At 41.9% G+C, this 15169-nt stretch overlaps 1 protein-coding gene across 9 annotated transcripts in view; it reads right to left on the reverse strand.

Annotated features, from left to right (window-relative positions):
* Positions 1–15169, reverse strand: part of sned1 (sushi, nidogen and EGF-like domains 1) — a 165583-nt gene that overhangs the window by 52202 nt on the left and 98212 nt on the right. For 7 of the 9 annotated variants that reach the window (XR_011982740.1, XM_072699869.1, XM_072699870.1 and 4 more), the window contains 13 exons: positions 10879–11166; positions 10462–10602; positions 9905–10067; positions 9451–9576; positions 9024–9137; positions 8260–8373; positions 8025–8138; positions 7256–7306; positions 6875–6979; positions 5416–5508; positions 2580–2714; positions 2259–2378; positions 1803–1919 (listed from right to left, as the gene is read on the reverse strand). Coding sequence is in view for 8 of the 9 variants with exons in the window: in XM_072699869.1 (XP_072555970.1) it covers positions 1803–1919; positions 2259–2378; positions 2580–2714; positions 5416–5508; positions 6875–6979; positions 7256–7306; positions 8025–8138; positions 8260–8373; positions 9024–9137; positions 9451–9576; positions 9905–10067; positions 10462–10602; positions 10879–11166 (1681 nt within the window). In the remaining variant the exon portion in view is untranslated. The remainder of the gene's footprint in view (positions 1–1802; positions 1920–2258; positions 2379–2579; positions 2715–5415; positions 5509–6874; positions 6980–7255; positions 7307–8024; positions 8139–8259; positions 8374–9023; positions 9138–9450; positions 9577–9904; positions 10068–10461; positions 10603–10878; positions 11167–15169) is intronic. The other 2 variants (XM_072699871.1, XM_072699872.1) reach the window with 2 other exon arrangements.

Here is a 15169-nt window from a genome sequence, read left to right on the forward strand (position 1 = left end):
TTATCCTGCTGTTTTTAATTTTTGCTGCTATATTCTTGTACTGTCCACTTTCTGCCGTGACAATGCAAATTTCCCACTTGTGGGACTAATAAAGGATTATCTTATCTTATCTTATCTTCTTATCTTATACTGAAACTGGCTTTAATGATTTGGAATGTGACCTCTCAGGTGGGAACGGACCCTGAGCTGGAACAAGTAGAGATATACCATTTTGATATGATTGGGCTCATCTCAATGCATAGCAAGGACTCTGGAATTAAACTTTTGGAGAAGGGCTGAACTCTAACAGTTTCAAGTGAGGAGTTCAAGTATCTTGCAGTCTTGTTCAAAAGTGAGGAGAAAATTGAGCTAGAAATGTATAGGTAAATTATTGATTTACCAGTCCATTTACATTCCAACCCTCACCTATGGTCACAAGCTCTCAATAGTGACCAAAAGAATGAGACTGTGGATACAAGAAGTGGAAATAAGCTTCCTTTACAGGGCGTCTGGGCTCAGCCTTAGAGATATGGGATGGGCTGCTCCTATACATCGAAAGGAGCCAGTTGAGGTGTTTTGGGCATCTGTATAGGATCCCTCTTGGAGGCTTCTTTGGGTGTGTCCAACTGGGAGTAGACCCCGTGGCAGATCCCACATATGGCAGAATGATTACATCCCTCGGCTGGCCTCAGAGCACCTGGGTATTCCTCCAGCTGGGCTAGGGAGAGGGAAGTCTGCGTATTGGTGTTCAGACCACTTCCCCACGACCTGGATAATCAATGGACAATGGATGGATGGGTGGATGGATAGATGAATGGAAGGAAGTGAATTTATCTAGCTTGATGGCTGAACGGAAGTTCTGGGGTGAACTTCCCGAAAGTGATCGATCTAAATGAATAACGAACAAGATAACGAATGATATAGGTAAAGAACGCGTGAGACCTGTAAGTGTTTCCCAAAACCCTTCGTTATTCTAGAATTAACAAACAAACTTTAAGCAGTGCATTGCTGGCTCCTCCCCAGCCTCCACATAAAAAAAGCACAGACAGTTGGTAACAGGAACTATATTCAATGGTGAAATATGTTGCATGATTGTCACACCAGACAAATGCTAATGTAAAACTGGCAACAGCAACAAAACAAGCATAGCTGCAGTCACAGAGCAGAAGCAAAGGGAGAGGGCTTGTGCAGTTAAAAAGCAGGTGTATATAGGCGTTGTAGCTCCCCCCTGTAGAAACACTGTACTCATCTCGGATGAAGAACAGAGCCAAAAAAATTATGTCTGACCCTCTGCATCCTGGCCACTCCCTTTTCAAGCATCTTCCATTCCAGCGAAAGCAAAGAATAAGAGCCCTGAGCACAAGTACAAATCGTCACCTAAACAGCTTCTTCCCCCAGGCCACTGGCCTTCTAAATAGGGACCCAGCATTGCACATCTCCTGTAAAAAAAAAATCCTTGTACCTTTACTTTTAGAAGTTTATTTGTATTATGTGTATTGTATATGTATTGTTTATGTGATGATACCACCCACACCAAAAGAAAAAAAGAAATTCCTTGTATTTCTCTGTACTTGGCGAAGAAAAAGATTCCGATTCTGATTATGTTGTAAGGCAAGATAAAAAAATTCAAGAAAAGTAAGCAAAAGTCCAACAAAAACCCAGAAACACACAGTGTACTCTCAACCAGAAGGATGTATTGGCATATTGGTGGCTTCTGCTTATTTTCGCTTTGTATGCTTTTACATTCAGTGCTGTCTCTAAAATAAAGGTGTATGGCTATCTAGCATATGCAGGCATTCATGCTCACTTAGGGCTAAACTCACCAACTTCACAATGCTTCCCTGTGAACCTGTAGGGACACAGACAGTAGTATCGTCCTGCCTCCTCCATACAGGAGCCGCCATTGCGACAGGGGCTGGAGGCACAGACACTCAATCTGGCTGAAGGGAGACATGAAACATGGTTAATTATTCCAATACAATACTGCACCAGGGACTTTAAGCTTGTTTCAGCCCTTTTTAATTGTTAAAATTTCTCAATACTTAATTTTAATATAATTTTGTATACGTAGGCCATATATTGAGTTATTAAATTATGTCAGTGCCAGTGCCAGAACAAATCTGAAGGGGGGGATTGGGTAAGCAAATATTCCATAGCCATGCCCCTGGAAGAGGCCAGACTTATTCATTATAGGATCCTTGTTAAAAAAAAATAAAAGACAGTATCCTTGGTGGGTGGTGTTTGTACTGTCATACATGTTAGTATATGAATGGTATTACCTTTCTCACAATGCCTCCCCCTGTATCCATGTTGGCATTCACATGTGTAGCCCCCATCCCGCTCATAGCAGAAGCCTCCATTCAGACAGGGGGTGGAGTCACAGACTGCTTGGGTCTGCACTGGAATCACCCACACACACACACTCATTTGACAGCATCCAGACACTCATCTTTGGCCTTTCTGCATAGATCATTTCTCAAAACATATTAAGCACATTTTTATTGTCAGAACTCTATGACCAATATGGACAGATTGTTTATTTTTTTTTTCTTGGGCTCAAAATACCTAGAGCACAATGTGAAGGTTATTTAGCTGCTTACCAAAGGGGTAGAAGTGCCTGTGATCTATGTCAGTGATTCCAGTCTGGCAGGTGCACAGGTAAGTGCCCTGATACTCCAGGCAAGGCCCCCCATCTGGACATGGCCTGCTGCTGCTGCATGGGGTCTGAGTGACCTCTTGGGTGACAGATGGAAACAATCCATAAGCAAAGTCCACAAGATTTAAAGTGACAAACAAGATTCACAAACAAGATCTCTCTTTATGTCAACAAATAAATGTCACTAGAGGAAGTAGTATTATCTAGACAAATTATTATTCAGTTTAATTATGATAATTTCCTCTCCTGGAGCCGACACCATCATGTTGGAGGGCTCCCTCCTGGGTGAGGAACCAGACGAAGTGCGGCTCATTAGACACCTTATGATGAGTAAAACCATGAATTCACATTTTCCCTTGCCCGGACGCGGGTCACTGGGGCCCTCCCCGGGAGCCAGGCCTGGGGGTCGGGCTCGATGGCAAGCGCCTGGTGGCCAGGCCTGCACCCATGGGACCTGATTGGGCACAGCCCAAAGAAGGCACATGGGTCTCCCCTCCAATGGGCTCACCACCTGTAGGAGGGGCCAAAGTGGTCAGGTTCGGCAGTGGCCGAAGGCGGGGACCTTAGCGGTACGATCCTCGGCTGCAGAAGCTGGCTCTAGGGACATGGAATGTCACCTCTTTGGTGGGGAAGGAGCCTGAGCTGGTAAGTGAGGTTGTGAGATTCCGACTAGATATAGTCGGGCTCACCTCGACACATGGCTTGGGCTCTGGAACCAGTCTCCTTCCACTCTGGAGTTGCTCGCAGGGAGAGTCGCCGAGCAGGGGTGAGCATACTTATTGCTCCCTGGCTGGGCGCGTGTACAGTTGGGCGGACGGGTCCTGACTGTTGTTTGCGCTTGAGCAGCAAATTGCAATTCAGAATACCCACCCTGTTTGGAGTCCTTGGAAGGGGTGTTGATCCCCTCCTGGGGACACTCTTGTTCTGCTGGGGGACTTCAATGCTCACATGGGCAATGACAGTGACACCTGGAGGGGCCTGATTGGGAGGAACGCCCCCTCTGATCTGAACCCGAGCAGTGTTTTGCTATTGGATTTCTGTGCTCGTCATGGACTGCCCATAATGAACACCATGTTCAAACATAATGATGTCCATATGTGCACTTGGCACCAGGACACCCTAAGCCGCAGTTCAATGATTGACTCTGTGGTCGTGTCATAGGACTTGCGGTCATATGTATTTGACACTCGGGTGAGGAGAGGGGCAGAGCTGTCAACCGATCACCACCTGGTGGTGGGTTGGCTCCGCTGGTGGGGGAAGAAGCCAGTCAGGCCTGGCAGGCCCAAGCATATAGTGAGGGTCTGCTGAGAACATCTGCCAGAATCCCCTGTCAGAAGGAGCTTCAACTTCTACCTCCGGCAGAACTTCGCCCATGTCCCAGCTGAGGCAGGGGACATTGAGTCCGAATGGGCCATGTTCCACGCCTCCATTGTTGAGGCGGCTGACCGAAGCTGTGGCCATATGCTGTCCAGTGCCTGTCGTGGCAGCAATCCGTGTACTGGCTGGTGGACACCAGCGGTGAGGGATGCCATCAAGGTGAAGAAGGAGTCCTATCTAGCCTTTTTGGTCTGTGGGACTCCAGAGGCAGCTGATGAGTACCAGCGGGCCAAGTGGAACACGGCTTCGGTGGTCGCTGAGGAAAAAACTTGGGTGTGGGAGGAGTTTGGTGAGGCCATGGAGAACGACTTCCGGACAGCTTTGAGGAGATTCTGGTCCACCATCTGGCGGCTCAGGGTGGGAAAGCAGTGCAGCATCAACACTGTTTATGGTGGGGATGGGGCGCTGCTGACCTCAGCTCAGGATGTTGTGGGTCAGTAGAAGGAATACTTTGAAGACCTCCTCAATCCCACCGACCCACCTTCCAATGAGGAAGCAGAGTCTGGGGACTTGGGGGTGGACTCCCCTATCTCTGGGGTGGAGGTCGCTGAGGTGGTTAAAAAGCTCCTCAGTGTCTGGGCCCCGGAGGTGGATGAGATCCTCCCTGAGTTCCTCAAGGCTCTGGATGTTGCAGGGCTGTCCTGGTTGACACGCATCTGCAGCATCGCGTGGACATCGGGGGCAGTGCCTCTGAGTGAGGGAAGGATGGAACGGGAGATCGACAGGCAGATCAGTGAGGCGTCAGCAGTGATGCAGGCACTGCCTCGGTCTGTCATGGTTAAGAAGAAGCTGAGCCAAAAGGCAACGCTCTCGATTTACCAGTCGATCTACTTTCCTACCCTCACCTATAGTTGTGAACTGTGGGTAGTGACCGAAAGAACAAGGTTGTGAACACAAGCGGCTGAAATGGGTTTCCTCTGCAGGGTGGCTGGGTTCTCCCTTAGAGATAGGGTGAGGAGCTCGGTTATTCAGGAGAGATTCAGAGTAGAGCTGCTGCTCCTCCGCATCGAGAGGAGCCAGATGAGGTGGCTCGGGCATCTGGTCAGGATGCCTCCTGGATGCTTCCCTGGTGAGGTGTTTCGGGCATGTTCCACTGGCAGGAGGCCCTGGGGAAGACCCAGGACATGCTGGAGAGACTGTGTCTCTCGGCTGTCCTGGGAACACCTCGGAATTACCCCAGATGAGCTGGACGAAGTGGCTGGGGAGAGGGAAGTCTGGGTTTCCCTGATTAGTCTGCTGCCCCCATGACCCGACGTGACCCGAAATGGATGGATGGATGGATTATGACAATTTGTACCATTTCCCTGGTATTTGGATATTTTGTAAAATTGCTGTTCAAAAAACCCCTGCATGCAAGGAAATGGTCCTAATAATAATTATAGAAGGTTTCAGTAAGTACCTACCAAACTGGCAGTATACTCCAGTGTACCTGGATGGGCAGTCACAGCTACCATTCACATCCACACATACACCCCCGTTTTGACATAGGCACTCCTCTGCAAAGACACAAATGTTTCACTTTCAGCACATGGGTGTGAAAGAACACACTGTGGTCACAGTGATAATTAATGCTCTGATACTAAAAAATCAGGTGCATAGCAATATAATTTAATATGTGCACATGGAGAGACTGCAAAACATTTTTAAAATGTAACAAATTTACTGCATTAGTGTCAGCGATACTGGTGCAATAAACAGAAAAATATTATGAAAGTCTCAAAATCCTTTGTGTGGAAAGACTGTAAAAAAATCCACATTGACAGCTGCATCTCTTTCCCAAATATTTTACAGGGCCAAGGTGTTTGGATGTGTGTTTCTTCCACACAAGCAGTAAATATAATTTTATTTTCCTCCATCAACTTCCTCCACCACCCCATAACTTCAGGGCATCAAAGGAAGTGGTAACTAAATCTTTTCTTTGTAATGTTCAGACGTCACAATGAGGATGATGCATTCCTGAAATCTTGTAATGAGTTTCTTGATAAGAAAATATGAGACTAATGGCAATTAATCGTTGCTAATTGCTTGGAGATCAGTGTCTTCAGTGATCAGGTGTTCCCCATGTCCTGTTGCTGCACTGCTGCCTCATTCTTCTGCCTTGGGGTACTCGGGGCCTTTTTCCATTGCGTGATCCAAATGAGCGAGGCAGGAAGGAATTCCAGAGATTTAAGAGAGCCTATATAACTGCTGATAGCTATTTCAGCTTAAGGGTGAGGTGTTGCATGAATTTGCAATGGCTCACGCAGTATTAAAAAAAAAGCACGCAGTGAATGGCTTCAACAGGTGAAACCAATCCCTCAAGTTGCCCAGCCAGAGCTGAGACATTTTTTCTAATACAAAAATAATTAATACAGCCAGTGCAACACTATATTATGGTGTAAAATAATTCAAGAAAAAGGCAAGAACAGTTCACTTCATCCTGGAAAATGTTTCAACAGCAGTAATTTTTAGACAACAATATTGTATCCAAGGTGAGACTCTAAAGTCAAGTTTTTTTTTTTTTGTTTTTTTTTTTTTAAACATATCTAATTAAAACTGTACTGTAGGTTTTCCTCATCTTAAAAAACTGAATTCCAAACATTTCTCTCATAAAAAACACCATTCCAGTCTATACAGGCATCTCTTTTTGCAGGCAAACTTATAAAACACTATAAAATAACTTTAAAACATCAGGCAACTGTTATTGCTAGTTTCCACTATTAATTAATAATAATTCAATTATTATCAAAGTACTGCCCTCCCTCCCTCCCAGAAACCACTTCAGAAGCCATCCTTCACATTCTTCTGGTGAATACTTCTACTGTACACTATACTATGTGGTACCTATAAATTCTAAAAGAGTAGGTCAATAGATCAATTCACCTTCACATTTATGGCCATAGTAACCTGGTAAGCAAGTGCAGTTGTATATTCCAGGGCTGATATATACACAGGACTGATTCTTACATCGTTCCCCCTCACAGGATGCTGTCAAATTCAAGAATTACAGTTAGAGTGTGAGCATAGCTGCTGTTCTCCAGATTGTATCTTTTGGCTTACAGAGGAGCTTAAGAGACTTGATGCAATTCGGAAACGAGACCTAAATTTAAACACATTTTCCTAGGGGCACTATATGTAAAAAACACTAATAGGAGTAATTTCCTTTGCATAATGTTAGATATGACCATATTAATACTTTTCACATGATCTTTTTATGAATTATAACATTGAATATAATTCTTTCTTTAACTGTAAAATACGTGCCTGTTAGTCTTTCAGTTACAGCCAATGAGAAATTCCCCTGAATCTCAATTTCTGTAAAATAAAATCAAGAAATATTTGACAATGAAAACAATCAAATCTGTACAGACAAATCTGTATTTTCTAGTTGAAGTTAAATAAAAATACAGATCAAAGCAAAATCCATTGATTCAACCAACTGCTTATTCATTAAGGGGGTGAAGCTTATCCCAGGCAACATTGGTAAAACAGGATGACAAGATGCCAAAGCAAAATGTGTAACATAATTACATATTCATATAACAATTTAACTTTAGTCCACCGTTTAGCAAGTTGATTAAAATTCAGAAATCTTATATTGACATAGATGAGAAGAGAACTTGCTGAGAGGTCCTGATTTTCAGCTCAGACATCCGCTTCTGTGGAGCAACCGCTGACCACATCATGACTCTAAAAAAGACTCTAAAAACACAAGATGCTTCCGGAATGTTCCGGCAAGCTTGCTGGCTTACTCCAACATGTGGTTTGTAGCCATAATCATCCAATTTTCCCTGTACAAGTTTATTCAGATTTCATTTTTTCATTTTCCCTGTTGTAAAAATTTTATATTACTTTACATTTCTGTATAGCATCCTGTAAGTCATACATAAGCTATGGAAACATTTTTAACAAAAGCAATTGAAACAAAAGCAAAGGTGGAAAATTATAGTCAAATGTTAGCTGAGAGTGGGGACAGGAGTTGGGGGGAGCATGGATGGGAACCCTGGACTGGGAAAACTGGGACTTGTCCCACCTGTTTCACAATGTATTCCAGTGAAGGAAGCAGGGCAGGTACAAGTATAGTTGTTCAACCATTCGACACATTCTCCCCCATTCAAACATGGCTCGGATTCACATTCGTTAATATCTGAATCAGTGGAAATAACACAAAATAATCCAGTTATTGAGATGGCTTATTGAGGTCCATTTACTTGAAAAATAAATACATTAATATATTTATATATTTTGCTTTGACAGCAGCTGCCCACCTGTCTCACAAAGGGGCCCAATGAAGCCTGCAGCACACAGACAGGTGAAATTGCCCACTCCTTGGACACACTGCGCTTTGTTCTGACAAGGTCTTTCCTGGCACTCATCAATGTCTGTAATATGAACAAGTACACATATACACAGTTTAGCATCTGTACCTGTTAGGAATTTTCACTGGCTTACTTTTTAAATAACTCCACTTACTTTTAGCATCTAAAAAAAATCTGTCCATTTTTCAGCTGATCTGCCTTTGTGTGGACATTATTAGGACGGCCAGTTTAGTCCTGAGAGCAGGTTTAATAAGGCGGTTTGAGGAGAAAAGCCTACACTCTTACATCATTATTGTTTACCTACTAAGGATTTTATCCAAAGCAAATAACAAAGCTGCTTGTATTTTATAATCATAATCCAGGTCCAATGCATTTCCACTTGACATTTAACATCCACCTGTTAAGTCACTGTTTTAATCATAACACTACTTACTGCTATGCTGTGAGGAAATCTGTACCTTTGAGGGTACAATTCCTTGCCACTGGGCCTGTATCCACAAGGGTCTGTCTGGTGTACCCTAGCTGTAGGTAAGTGTACTTTTTGATGTGCAGAAATGAAACTAACTTGTTTGTACCATTGGTGGTATGTAAATATTATTTGTACCTTGGGGAACAAAACTGTACCAGAGATGTACCACTTTTCTGGCAGTGTATAATTGATAAAATTATTGTCATGATTACCCAAAGGATAAAGAATTGCAGGATATTATTACCTATTTCACACAACTGGCCCTTGTAGCCTGGGCCACACATGCAGGTGTAACTATTTGTCTGGTCTTTGCACAAGCCACCATTTTGACAGGGGTGTGAGGCACATTCATCCACATCTGAGGAGAAAAATACAAGAAAAAAAACAGGCAACAAATGGATGCTGACCCTCAAAATCGAAAAAAGTATGGGTATGAGAAGCATGGTAGGAAAATGTGGTGTTAAGATATCCTGGAATCAAGCGATCCATGGATTGGCAGGTCTTGTGGAAAAGGCTTCATTATGCAGTATGGTTGAGCTGATCAGCTATACTAAAGGAGCCATAAAATCAAGTAGTGCCATGGTATGTCAAATTCAGTCCAGGTGGTATGGAAACAAGAAACGCTGCATTGCTGGATGAAAGCAGAAAACATTTACAAGGGAGCTGCTGACCTATATGGCATGTCCTCCCCGTGAAGCCAGCCAGGCAAGAGCAGCTGAATGATGGGTTTCCTGTGATGCAGTCATTGATGCAACGTCCTCCATTCATGCAGGGCCTCAGGTTCTGGCACACAAATGCTGGGGGAAGGACAGTTACATCTCTCCATGGAAACACCACAGATGAAGTCATATGTTGCAGGTCCTGTTAACTTCTTCAGCTATATAGACTTAATTCAGCTACATAGACTCAATTAAACATAACGATAAATCAAAACAATGGAACAGGGAAGTAATTTTCCCCAAGAACCAAAAAGAACTTGTAGAAATATAGCCATCAAAATGCCCATTGCTTGCTGAAGTTTTTTCACTGTATGAATAAAGAATCTATTGAATTTTTGTAATAATAAGCCACTCAAAGGCTCCTCTCTGGGCCCCACAGCACACCAGACTTTGGAAAGGATCCTACCTGAATGGTTGCAGCCACCCACACGCACCAGTGCATCATCAATGCGGAAGACCCAGCGCCCAGGGTAGCCCACATTAGTGGTGCTCTCCACATCCACCACATCACTGGTACGAGAGCCTGGTATATTAAAGTAGCGCTGACCATCACCTGCATTGAAGCCTGCCTGGGAAGACAGCAGTGTGCTCCCATCATATTGCCTGAACAAGAAATCCAGCCCGCTGGCATAGGCCTTAAAGGAGAGCTACTGCAGCAGATACAAGATGTCAATTTTGGTTGTTGGAGTCTTTTTGGTTAGTTTTTCATTTGGCTGTTATTCTAATTTAAAATGATTCTAATAAATCAAATCAAATTATGGCAAATTTGTGATTTAAATGTATTTTGGCAAGACAGTGTAAACCACCATCCAGGGCCATTCAAAGTACACACAATGGCCATCTAGGGCCATCCAAGGCCATCCAGAGTACAGCAGTTGAAACCACGATTTTTATTTGTTGGGGGTACATGGTTATATTTGATTAGGGCTATAGTGAAATCTGTGAGGAATGAAGAAGCCTTACCTGTGCTGCAATTCCACCAAGGCCTACAAGATCTCCTCCACTGCTAGCATGCATTCCAGTAGTCCATGTAATATTATGATAATGAAAGATGGTGAAGGACAGTTCTTCATCAGTGATGAGAATGACTTGGAATGTGTTTACCTGCAGGAAGTTTAATCCAAAGTGATGTCAGAGTTTGCACCATTATGACACCAGATTAAAACACAGTGGAGAGTTTGTTGGTAGTACAATAAAGCATTGAAAATGTTGAGCCTTCTTTAAGTACAGAAAGAACTGAAAATGTGAATATAGCAGTAAGAAGCACTACAGACCTGTAGACATAACATATAACATTCATATGCTAATGTAGATGTGCAGAAACATCAAAGACTTTGAGCATCAATAGAATATCAGGAACAAGATAAGTAAAAATTATACCGGTGTTAAAGAACTGCCTCCAAAGAAAGTAACTTGATGCCAGGTAGCAATGAAGACCCAGGAGGTAGTGAAATTGGGGAACTCTGGAAAATACTGGCTAACATCATTGGTGGCCCTCTGAAGAATTGCTGGGTCCTTGGTCTCTCTGTAGAAGACCTGCCCTGCACGTCTGTTGTCCACATCTGCCCAGAAGGGGGCAACCACTCTTCGATCTCCAGAGATCGGGAAGACAACAGGTGTAAACTGGGACACCTCTCTCAGGAATGACACTAGGCCATTGTTGTTGACCTGTGGCACCAAGCAACACAGAGGGGTCAGCACAAGATCTCAAGCCTCCATTCACTTCTAGGCTCACCCAACCATTTATCACAGAGGAACCCTGGAGTGACTAAATTACAGAATTCTGTAAAACACTGTTCAAGTCCTTTAGTTAGGTTTCCATATGTCATGAATTCTCAAGAATAATTCTCTCTACTATAATTCTAAAGAAGGCTTAACAGAAGTTGATCTTCCTGAAAAGGCTACATAGCTTTGGAGTAGAAATCAAAAATTGGTGAATTTCTACCTCTGCACCACTGAAAGCATCCTGACTGGATACATCACGGTGTGATTGGGTAACCAAATTGCTCAGGGTTTCAATGTACTGCGAATGATTGTCTAGACAGCTTTTAAGACAATTGGCACAGATCATCTACATCTCTACATCTCCCACTGTCAGTAAAAATGCCTGCTACCCAGCTAACACCCTCTTTACTCTTTACACTCTTTTCCTCCTAGAACACTTTCTGTGCATCACCACCTCCACCATCCACAGACAGTTTATTTTCTCTAGTTTAGTTTGCAAGTTTCAACCAAGATATCACTATAATTAAGACAAATTTGATTTGTGTGTGTGTAAAGAACACTTGATAACACTTTACTTAAAGCAGTCATAAATACATTATAGATACCTTCATAATGCCTTGTAATACATTCAGAAAGTATTACAAAGACAGCTATAAACATTTATAAACAGGCACAACACATTATAGCTATGTTTATTATGTATTATGAATGCTCTCATGCTCTATAATCGATTCACATTGACAGTAATTGTCAATGATGAACTGCCCTCCAGAGTAACCATCGTACTGAAGATGCAGAACCTGTATGATGATCGAAGAGCAAAAGTACTGGAGGGGTTGGGATTAGGATGGTTGCGTTCACTGGACTTCACTGAGCAATCAGTTACCTTGGGGTAATGCCGCATAATATTAACAAGCAGTGGTAATTTTGATTGAATGCCTTAACTGTTATGAAGACAGAGGAGCGGCATTTTGTTGAAGTATACAGCAAGCAGTTTATGCAAGTAGCAAAATAGTGGAACATAAAGTCAGCACTCTCACCACTGATAGTGCTCGGAACATGATAGCAGCAGCCAAACAACTGCTATTTGATCATTTGCACATAGACAGCAAATTCTGAGAAATGAACAACCACTGAGAGCTACACTGGCACTGCATAGAACTAATGCTGCTATGCCAACAGCAGCCGAGCTGGATAAACTGCAGAGGTTGGTGGCCAGGCTGGAGCCCTGTAGGTAATTTATTGATGCTCTCTCATCAATAGTCTGTTAGTCTGTTTCTAAATCAAAGTGGGTTTTATTATAAATGTCTGTGTGCTTTTGTAATTATTACATTGCGGGAACCAGGGGTCTGTATCACAAAGCTGGATTTCTTGCTTAGCTGGATAACTTGCCAGATTTAACATAGTCTGGGCTAAATGTAAGTGAACCAAGATAAGGGCCTTTTAAACTGGGGCACCTTAAATTTGACAAGTTATCTGGCTAAACAAGAAATCCTGCTTCATAAATCAAGCCCCAGATTTCTCCACAATGTGGTTAATTTTTTTTTTTAACCTCAATTTTATACAAATATGTAAATGCAATCAGAAAACTAATATAGCCAAAAGTTTTGTATTTGTCAGTTACTTATGGTAAAAGTTAGGGCTGGGTAAGAGTTAAGGGGTTGTCATAGTTATGATTACTTTATGCTGATAGAAATAGATATGAATATTAACACCATGCATTTGTCTGTCTGTCTGCATCTATGTGAGTGAGGGAGAGAAAGCAATTATCCTGTAGTGAGTCACTCAGTACGTTTACATGCATACTAAGAAAATGAAATTATTGTGTTAGTCTGACTAAATCTGGACTTTTAAAGTACATGTAAACATGTTAGTCTGACTGAAATTGTACTAAATTGAATTTCTCAAAGTCAGTATAAGACACCCAGATAATGCAATTGGGAGTTAATTTACTCCTGCATGTATTAGTTCAATCGGACTAGGCCTAGGTGCACTAAATGCACTATAGGCCTAGGTGCACTAAATGCACTATAACCAGCATGTACAACATTTGCTGCCTTTCTTCCTTAAATAAGGCCCATAATTGGCACCTACTTTTTCACAGAATGAATGACCTCACTAATTGAACTTCACACTGCTATTATTTTGAACACGCCCCTTTCAAGTAATGATTCTGTTACACATAATCAGCAGCATGCATGTCATGACTGTTGGATCTGTTGGTTTTCCATTACTGTACTACACATACTAGTAAATTATTTGCCATGTAGAAATATCCTCCTGAGACCCAAGGAAAAAGTGTCCTTCAGTTTTAGGTTAATTGTGATTTTTAGAGGAAATAAGACATCTTTTTTCAAATAAATTTTTATTTTTAATTTCACAGCATGTCCTCTTTAGTGTAAAACAGGAATAAATATGTTTCCTTACATCAGTGAAAAAATATATGCAAAAACAAAATGTCCACTGCAATGGATATAAATGACTGGTTGGGGTCTCAGGAGGATATAATTTCTACCAAAAACGGTGATTGATCAGGTTAGTGATATCGGACTGCTATTATTTTGAACACAACTGTGTGTGTGTGTGTATATATGTGTATATATTCAATAAGTACATCCTACCTGTAGTGTAATTTCTGCAGACACTTACATGTGCTAGACAAAAATTTGTTAGAACAATATTATAATTTATAACTAACGTATACATAACATTTAAGCAATACACTAGTAAATCATAAAACATACTGCTACGTACAGGAATACGTAGACATGCAGAGTCGCAATTCATACGCTTTTCATTTGTCATTTGTCACTATTTTTGTGCTAGACGAGTTTGTTAGAACAATACGCATTATAATCTATAATAACATAATTAAATATACATATATATTACTTCTTCTTCTTATTATTATTATTATTATTATTATTATTATTATTATTATGTTACTCACATCCTTAGCCCGACATCCACATATCATATGAAGTTTACAAAGTGTGTTTTAATAAGTTTACATGTGTTTAAAGTGTGTGGGAGGGGTATTTTAAGGCTTAAACTATATAAAAAATATATATACTGTATATATTTATATGGTCTTTCTATATCTCGGATTTTCACCTTTCGCTGATGGGTCTGGAACGTAACTTCCGCGATAGGCGGGGGACATTTATACCCAGGGGTGAAAGTATGCCGGTACGCTCCGGTACGACGTACCGTTATAAGATTTACAGCCGGCACGTAGTACAGTACTGGTAAGAGTAGAGGGTCTAAAAAAACACATTTACAATGAGTAACGTCCGCTGTTTAAGTTGAAAACACATCTACCCACAAAATGTAATTTGAGACATGCATTCGATGAAGAGAATAGCGTTTAGGCTACTCGAAATAGCTATTAGTCTGTGGTGCACTTGCACGCGTCTGCTGCAGACCGGTCTTTTTTTTGCGCTCTGTCGGATTTTGGCAGGGCGTTTGGTGTGAAGAATCCCCTCGATAAAAATTTGTTCCTCTTTTGTGGTGATTTGTGTTTATTCCGACATCACAGAGCGCTGCACAGCTGTTTTCTGTCAAACAAACTATTGTCATGACTTAAATGTTTCCTATGCGCGCATATTAGGCTACTTTGAAGGGGTGCGCTGCATGGACGCTCGAATTAATTATACGAGGATTTCACACTACAAATTTTATTACAGTAGGGCCTGGGCTTAAAAAGAAGGCTAAAAGGTACCAATTGTTTTTTAAAAGGTTGACAAAGCCAGCACTATGATCAATAGCTTTTAATAATTTCTGCAAATGTCTACTTTGCTCTTTCTGTCGGGGCGTTTTTGGAGCTCCCCAGTCGTCACCTCTCTAAAGTCTCGAGCTTGCGCTGCATCTTCCGCAGTTATTCAGCCAATAAAGTCTTTGTCTTTTATGAAAAATGTGTAAATTATATAATTGTTTAATTGGCATC

Source organism: Paramormyrops kingsleyae, chromosome 15, assembly GCF_048594095.1.
Source record: "Paramormyrops kingsleyae isolate MSU_618 chromosome 15, PKINGS_0.4, whole genome shotgun sequence".
NCBI lineage: Eukaryota > Metazoa > Chordata > Actinopteri > Osteoglossiformes > Mormyridae > Paramormyrops > Paramormyrops kingsleyae.